The 9336-nt window shown below is 45.7% G+C and overlaps 1 protein-coding gene across 1 annotated transcript; it reads left to right on the plus strand.

Moving 5' to 3' along the window:
* Positions 1 to 1579: 1579 nt before the first annotated feature.
* Positions 1580 to 3616, plus strand: LOC136473329 (U-box domain-containing protein 39-like). The gene has a single exon (XM_066470989.1). It carries the CDS (start codon positions 1722 to 1724, stop codon positions 3429 to 3431), a length of 1710 nt encoding a protein of 569 aa, XP_066327086.1. The 5' UTR covers positions 1580 to 1721; the 3' UTR covers positions 3432 to 3616.
* Positions 3617 to 9336: the final 5720 nt, after the last annotated feature.

Consider the following 9336-nt stretch of genomic DNA (forward strand, 5'->3'; position numbering starts at 1 on the left):
TGATTTCCGTAACAAAGTTGACTTGTAGGAAAAAGAAACAGAGCGAAGATGAAAATTTGACTTCGCCAAGAAGAGTTCGTCTTCGCTGGGGAAACTTCGTCTTCGCTGGAGAAAAGAAGGAAACAAGATTAAGCGAAGACAAGAATTCGACTTCGCATAAACATTTTGAAAGCAGAAGAAGATAGAGCAAAAATCAGCTGAGTCCAAAAGACGAAGACATCAAGAAGATTGATGACCAAAGGTTGAAGAATGAAGGCTCAGAAAGAGAAAAAGAACACTTCACCCTTTAGTTGAGAAGGGTTGTAATTATGAGGATTAGGGGTAAAATGGTCATTTTATGTAAAATACGAAGACTGAGACATCTATAAATACCCCCTCTAACATGTGTAGTACGATCATGAAATGAATACAACTTTGATACTTGGGTGATTACTTTACCCAACAATGTTGACACGATATATACCAAAGTTTTAGCCCTTAATTTGATATATTCTTTGTAGTTGGTAACCTTTTGTCTGAGATCGTTTAGAGACTTAAATCCTTAGATTTTGAAATCCATTTTTAAATTTTCCAAACGACCTTAGATGTTGACACCAAAGTCGTATATGTCAATACGATATAAACTTTATAATTGATATTTTTTATCTAAGGTCGTTTAGAGGTTTAAATATTCTTTTGAAGTTCACATATTTTGAAATTTGTTTTTTAATTTTCAAATGACCTTGTACATTAACATCAAAAGAGTTGTAGATCTTAACACCATCTTTAAACTTGTAGTTGACAACCCTTTTATTTGAGATCATTTAGAAATCCCAAATATTCATTTTAAGTTCTCTAATTATGAAGTTTAAATAACCTGGATAGAGACACACTTTATACCAAATTTATAGTGCTCAAGAAGATCTAAAACATTATAGTTGATTTATTTTTATTTGAGACCATTTGGAATCTCAAATATTCAATAAAAGGTGGCATAGCCAAAAAAAAAAAAAATCGGAAGCGTGGAGGGCTCGTGTACCATATGAGCCAAAACTACCATCAAAAGTACCCTAAACTATTTTAGAGGATTAATAAGGTGATATGTCCTCCGGTATTCGAGTTCGAGATTATTTTAAAATTCAGTGATAAGTTAGTGGGGATAAATTAGAATGTGTTGTTTTAGCAAACTAGCGTGAGATCTTGCGGAAAAAGACTGAAATTGACTGAATTGAGGGCTCGAGGCCATTCTTGTTTATAGCCGAGCCCGAGAGAGAGAGGAAAAGAAATAAAAGAAAAACAAAACTCTGGTTTAGCCGGACCCCTCCGACAAAAAGACGCCCCCGGTAAACGAACGGCGCCAGCTTTTTCCCTCCGCCGTCCCGCGCGACGGCGACGCGACTGCGTGCCTCCAACCGCAACACTCCATTGTTCAGTGCCCCCACCGCAGCCACGGCCGCCGGCCCGCCGCAGCCTTCCGCGCCCGCCTTCGCCCGGTAGCCTAACTAACCGCGCTGATCCCTTCACCGCTAAGTCACCTTCTCCTCCGCAATATTTAACCGCCAAGAAAAAAAAGCCCTCCACTCCCACTCCCACTCCCCGCCCCAGCTAGCCAGCCAGCCAGCCAAAGTTGCCGAACCCCAGTCCCCAAGCCAAAAGCAGCCGCCATTATTGGCGTTGCACCACCAAAAGCAGCTGCTGCTTTGCTGCTGAAAAGCTCCGGCGCCGGCGACGCGGCCGGCCAGATGGGTGCCGAGCGCGCGCGGCGCTGGAAGCTCCTGCCCTTCCGGTCGCTGTCCCTGCCACCGCCGGCAGCATCGAAGCCCAAGAACAGGCCGCCGGGCGTCACTGTTCCTCCGGCCCCGGCGACGAAGGAGAAGGGAGAGGAAGAGGAGGTGCCGGCGGACTTCCTGTGCTGCCCCATCCTCTGCACGCCGATGGCGGACCCGGTCATCCTGCCGTCGGGCCGGACGTACGAGCGCGCGTGCGTCCTCGCCTGCGCGGAGCTCGGCCTCTCTCTCGGCCCTGATGGAGTGGTGGCGGGCGGTGGCGTTGCCGCTGCCATACCCAACGACGCGCTCCGGGCGGCCGTCCGGACGTGGTGCGCGCGCTCTGGTCGCGCGGCGCCCGTGGCGCCTTCGGGCGAGGAGGCGAGGGTGGCCGTGCTCCGCGCGGTGGCGGCGGGGACGCAGCCTCCAACTAGGTCGTCATCGAACCTGTCGTGCTCGTCGGAGGGGGTTCCGGTCCCGGCGAGGTCCGCGTCGAACCTGTCGTGCTCGTCGGAGGGGGCGTCCGCTGCGTCCACGTCGTCCTCGTCGTCGGGTAGGTCGTCAAGGGAGATGGCGCCGGTCGAGGTGCAGGTGGTGGTGCGCGGGAAGGAGGCGGCGAAAGTGGAACAAGACGAGCCCGTGCGTGTTGCTGACGCAGAGGAGGAGGTCGTGGCGAAGGCGGTGGAGGCCGGGGACGAGACGGAAGTGGAGACGGCGATGGCCGCACTGCGGCGGGCGACGCGGGAGGGCGCGGCGAGGCGGCGCGCGCTGTGCGGTCCGCGGCTGCTGGCGGCGCTCAGGCGCGTGCTGCTGTCCTCGCGCCACACCGCGTCGGCGCGCGCGGACGCCGCCGCGGCGCTGGCGAACCTCTCGCTGGAGCCGGAGAACAGGGTGCCCGTCGTGCGTGCGGGCGCGGTGCCGGCGCTCGTCGAGGTGATCGCGTCGGCCGCCTCGCCGCCCGAGGCACGCGAGCACGCGGCGGGGGCGCTTTTCGGCCTCGCCCTCCACGAGGGCAACCGCGCCGCCATCGGCGTGCTCGGGGCCCTGCCGCCGCTCCTCGCGGCGCTCGCGGACCGCGACCACGCCGCCCCGCGCGCGCGCCGCGACGCCGGGATGGCGCTGTACCACCTCTCCTTCGCCGCGGTGAACCAGTCCAAGCTCGCGCGTTCCCCGGGCGCGTCCAGGACACTGCTCTCCGTCGCGTGCGACGCCGCCGAGCCGGTGCCCATCCGCAGGCTGGCGCTCATGGTGCTCTGCAACGTGGCCGCCTGCGTGGAGGGCAGCGCCGCGCTGATGGACGCGGGCGCCGTGGCGACGGCGTCCGCCATCCTGTCCGAAGGAGCGTGCGACGCGGAGCTGCAGGAATGTTGCGTGGAGGCGTTGTACGCCATGAGCAAGGGGAGCCCGCGGTTCCGGGGGCTCGCCAGAGCGGCAGGCGCGGACCGCTCACTCATGTTCATCGCCGAGCAGGCGAGCCCGGGCGTCGACAAGGAGGTGGTTCAGACGGTGCTGCGCAAGATGGGCCGCGACAGCAGCGATGATGACCACACGTCGGTCTGCAGGAACGACGAGGGCCACCATGGCCGCAGCAGTTTGCCTCACCGCCGGCGCGTTGCAAGCTGGAGCGCTCCGCCTGTCGCGACACCACCAAGCTCTCATCAATGGCGATCCGTGTGCATTGATTAATTTAGGTCCATCTGCTGGATTTTGTTGGGACATGTTTTTCTCATCGGGTTGAAACCTTGCCGTGCTTTCTTCTTGGTCTGTCATTTTGGATGAATGACGAGACTTTTATCTGTGTCCATTATAAAAGATCGTAATGCCCCTGAAAAATTTCAGCGGTCTTCAGCGCCACTATTTTAATTTTTTTGTGTTCTCTATGCCACTTCTGTCAGTTTGGGCTCTAACGCCGTCAAACTGCAGGTGTAAAAAGACGAAAATACCCTTAAGTCTAAATATGTTATTAAATTTTTTTAACATCTTAATGACTTCAAATGAAAAAACTCAAAACTAGAAAGTTGTAGATCTCATGGAGATCTATAATTTTTATATAAATTTTATTTTTATTTAATTCCGCAAAAAAATATGATGATTTTTCTAAGATATATTAATCATATCAAATCATATTTTTTTTGTGGAATTAAATAAAAATAAATTTTATATGAAAATTATAGATCTCGACGAGATCTACAACTTTTTAGTTTTGAGTTTTTTCATTTGAAGTCGTTAAGATGCTCAAAAAATTAATAACAAATTTAGACTTAAGGGTATTTTCGTCTTTTCACACCTGCAGTTTGACGACGTTAGAGCCTAAACTGACGGAAGTGGCATGAAGGACACGAAAAAGTTGGAGTAGTGGCGCTGAAGACCGCTGAATTTTTTCAGAGACACACAGAGAATTACGATCTTTTATAATGATACACAGGGAAAAGTCTCATGAATGACGCAGTGAATTGGTGAAGAAGCTAGAAGACAGTTCTGCAGTTGAATCCAGTACGGTTGTGTGCGTGTGTACTCTGAACTGTACTGTTACTTTTGTTCCTGTCCTGTTAGCTAAACTGTATATAGGTTGTTGCTTGCAAATTGTTGCATGTTTTTTTGTTGTCGATTGCATTACATATATAGTAACTTTTTGCAAATGAAGGAGCAATGTGTTTGCTAATTGCAAATGATGTTACACATATTATGCATGTTTCTAGTTTCTTCATGATGGGTTCGATGATGAACTTCCATCACATCGTTAATTATAATGACTAGTAGCAGGCTTAGAAGGGAGGGCTTATGTTTGCAACCAAGCAGAATGTGCCCTCTTCAATTCAAAGAAAAGGAAGCACCTGATGGTGCCGAGTGCCCACAAGTTTGTGATCAAACTTCTGCATTTTGACCACCAAAAATTACGTAATATTTTGTTTACATTTATTTCGACATTTATCTTGAAAGATATTTTGACAATTGCATTATGACAGGAATAACAGTCGAAACTACACATATTGAAGGTCATGTGGTCGTAATGTCAAATTCGAGTTTGTTTATTATTCTAGCCACAGCCGAGCAGGCCACATGAGGCATGACTCGCCGCCGGCAAAGTTGTTTTTTCACCTCAAGACATATGCACACTATCCCATGTGCATCGTACGGTGCATGCACATGGGGGCATATGCCCTATTGCTGACTCGCCTTGGTGCACAAGAAGCAATAGTCCTCCTTGGCCGCGCTGGCGCCGATCACCTTAACCGTCTCCACCACTGATGGATATGGACATGGATAAAGCACAATTAGAGATAGGGGATCTTGTAATGGGATCAGTGTGCAGTCGGCGAATCCAACCCCCAAGAATATCTTCTTCCACTGACGCTCATCCCTCTCGAAGCCGTACTTTTCCTCTTACTGGTGGTATTGCCTCCTTGCAGCGTTTGAGTATCTCCGCACATGAGGCACGAGCTGACTAGATGAAAAACAGTGCATGCATGTTACCACCGGTGGCTGTGTGTGCAAAGCGAGTTGATGAGATGAAAAACAATACATGGGGGCATATGCCCTTAAGGGTAGATTTCAGGAGCGAAGCTACATGAATTGCAGTGGTGTGCGGCTACATCCACGCAAAAATAAAAAGGATAGTGACATAAGCTAAATTTTTACCATATTTGCACCCACAAATTATAAATCTTTGCACGCACAAGGCAAGTGCACACCCTTTAGATTAACTCTAGCTCCGCCCATGTGTCAAAGCATAAGCATTTATTTAAGATCATATATTGCCTACCCAATAATGTCAAAGCCGTTTTAGGTTGGTGTGAGGTCAAGGGTTCAAGGTTGGTGAGTAATATCCAGAACTCGGGACGAGGGTTCATCTTCTGCTGGACACACTCCAACCATACGCTTTGCTTATTGAGAAACCCTGGGACGACGCCTGGACCCAATGTGGCGGCATTGCTTTGTTTGGGATCCAAGAACTGTTGCTGTTGTAGCTCATCTCGTTTCTTTCAGCTAGGCATCGAGCAAATCTGATTCGAAAATTCTCCAGTCACTGGTCATGTGACCCTGAAGAAATATAGGTGGTGCACTAGCACTGTACTTTACAAGGTTAATGTTAACCCAAGTACGTCTTTATCAAGTTTGATTTGAGTCTCAGGTGTCTGGGAAGCTAAGCATTGCGCGTGCCACCCAAAAAAAGTAGGGCTAAAAATACTAGTGAGCATCAACGACCAGATTTGCATGCTGCAACTGGCACCCTTGTGTTTTGGTTGGGCTACCTGTAAAGGGAGACCAGCTGCCGTGAGCAATATGTTTGGCCAACCTGGTAGTCTTCCTTTTGGGACAATTTTTAGAGTCTGATTGGTTTCTGTAGTACCTTCTAAAATTTCTGTCACATCGAATGTTTGGATACACATGGAGTATTAAATATAGACTAATTACGAAACTAATTACACAACTTGCGACTAATTTACGAGACGAATCTTTTAAGCCTAATTAGCCCATGATTCGACAACATGGTGCTACAGTAAACATGTGCTAATGACGGATTAATTAGGCTTAAAAAATTCGTCTCGCAAATTAGCCTTCATCTATGTAATTGGTTTTATAATTAATCTATATTTAATCCTCCTTGTTAATATCTAAACATTCGATATGACATAAATTTTAGGAGCGACACCCCTTACACACAAAAACAAAATATTAAGGCTTGGAGCGGCTGTTTATGCATGTAGCCATTAATGAAGCGAAAACAGTGCGTAGACAGGAAGCTTCGTATGATGGGGAAAACATTCAGAGGACAGTCCTCAACTCCTTGTGGAGCAACCATGTACACCAATGTGAATTCACGACAATGTCCATGCATCTAAACACACATGATAGAAATGTAATTTTTATTTTCAATTATTCCTCTTAAATTTAAGCAGCAGTTCTATGCATTAAATATTTAAATGCATATATATGAACACGTGACGTGAATCCATGATTGCTACATGAGAACCGTCCTCATTTAATTTTTTTTCTCAGGCTGTGTTTAGTTCGTGAAATTTAGGAATTTGGCTACTGTAGCACTTTCGTTTTTATTTGGCAATTAGTGTTCAATCATGGACTAATTAGGCTCAAAACGTTCGTCTCACGATTTCCAACAAAAATGTGCAATTAATTTTTTTTCGTCTACATTTAATGTTCCATACACGTATCGCAAGATTCGATATGATGACTACTATAGCACTTTTGGGGAGCTAAACGCAGCCTCATATGATATGGACTGTGGCCTGAAGAAGTGATGGTTCACGCTAACAGCTCTGACATTTTTCATTACCTATATGTAAGCCCAATTTTCATTTCCTACAACACGTAATGGGCTGAATCGGCCCATGAATAAGCTTCATTTCCACCTCCTGGGTCGGTCAACGTCTTTTTTCTCCCTTTCTTTCATGTGCTTTTTCCCTTTTGGGTTTTGAACACACACATTTGTGAGCTGCTCGGCATTTAGGGCCTATTTGGTTGGCGGTGGCGACCGGCTGTCTAGCCAGGCAACGCCCCCAGCCGATCGATTTCGGACGCATGAGGCCAGGATCGCTTGCCTGATCAGGTATTGCCTGCGAGGCTATAATCCAAACAGACCTTAGTCCGTGCTTTTCCATTTTTCTAAATTACGTTACCAACAACAAATGCTCATGTGTATTCATTTTTATTAATCTATGTATCACTTAACCTTATGATCACAACCCCACTACCCTTATAATCACCTCCAAAAAAATGAGCCGATAGGTCTTGAGCCTGATGAATGAAATCATCAAATGTGTCTTGCTATCGATGGACACAACAGCTATCATGAAAAAATAGTACCACTAAATTCTAAATAAAGTCTACAAAAATGTGAGCACTTGCGTAAAGTCAAGTACTTAAACTTGAACAGATAGGTTCATCATGAGTATTCTAACTAGTGGAGCTGCGCTTAGTTTACGCTTATTATACACATCCATGTCATCGTACAGGGACATTCTCCATGACTCCCACAAGCAACTTTTGCTACGGTTACATTGTGAAGACCTACAATAACTTCCTCTATGGTAGACCCCCCTTGCTACGTCTTGATCAATATATTCATGCATCGTCTTGAATTCTATGAATATGAGCAAATTATTACACGTTGTAAGTTCCATTGTTATTCATCCATTATAAAGAAGGCTAAATGCCTGTTTGTTTCAGCTGCCAGCCAGAAGCTAGAAGCCAAAACAAACAACCCAATTGTGTTGAGCTAGTTTTTTGATTTTTTTTTAGAAAACTATCTTATGAGGAAATGAACTAAAAGCTAAAAAGTACGTTGAGAGAGGAGCTTTTCTGGTTTTTGGTGTCACGAGAAACGAAAAATTATTACAAAAGCAAAAAAAAATCCAACAACGAGAAAGCCAACTTTTTATCGAACACCCAAAAGCTGCAACTCAAAATCATTCAAAATCTAGAATTTTCAAACGACTCCAGATGTTGATATGATCTATACAAAGTTATAATTGTCAACACGATCTACATTGATGGAATTAATTGACCATGCGACATGAATTTTTTAGAATTGAGCCTAAAAGTTAATGTACGAGTCGTATGATATTGAGCTATAGATTCTAGAACAAAATTGGATTGCTATAACACAGACCGTGAGTTGGAAGCTACAATCCATAGATATAAATATTGAGTGAAGCCTATTTTACTTTGCCGGAACTTGTTATGAAGTAGGAAAAACTCCCATAAACTAGAGAACTAGAAAATCATACACCATCAACTCTTAAAACTGTTTTTTCAAGGTGGTTTTGCTGAAAAATAGAGATCCCATACCACTTAACATTGAAATCCAAAAAAATATGACCCTTGGTTGTTCAAGTGGTTTCCAAGATGATTTTACTGATGTGGCTTGGCCTCACGTGTCAAAATATTCTAACCCTCATTTTACCTTGTTTTTTAGACACTCACATGTTTTTTTGCTACGTCACCCATTTACGTCCATTTGCAAGCCTCATTTCTTTCTCTCCATACATGGTTTTAGTATAAAAGTTTAGTTGTCCCGTAGCAACGCACGGGCACGCTACCTAGTTTAAATGAAAAGAAAGGGAGGGGGCCTTGGGATGCATGAAGGAGAGAGATGCTTACATGTTGGCCCTATGTATTTTACTAATTTGTATGATTTTGAGAGTTGAGAGGTGTATATTGTCTGTTTTTTTAGCAAAACCACATAGGGAAACCACTTTGACCGTTGTTAGGGGTTGATTTGTTCGGTTTTGAAATTTGGGGTGTATAACACATGCTTTTTGAGCTCAAGTTTTTTAAAACATTAGGACAATTTCATATATATTATCCTCCTCCTTATCTCCTTTACAACTTTTCCTCCATCTCTGATGGTTTCCCCTGGATTCTGCATCTCTAACATACTTATGCTAGAACATTGCCTAAACACTCCCCCACATTGTTGCCCACCAGTAGTCCTCCGCCACCCATGGTTGACAATATTATACCGCCTCTTTTTATCCTCCTGTCACGGGGGCACCTACCCGTCGACCGGTGGTAGGAGGCATCCCGCCGACCCCCTTCTCCTCCAAAAAAAAAATAATTTCCTCCCTCA

The sequence above is a fragment of the Miscanthus floridulus genome, chromosome 8, assembly GCF_019320115.1.
Source record: "Miscanthus floridulus cultivar M001 chromosome 8, ASM1932011v1, whole genome shotgun sequence".
Lineage (NCBI taxonomy): Eukaryota > Viridiplantae > Streptophyta > Magnoliopsida > Poales > Poaceae > Miscanthus > Miscanthus floridulus.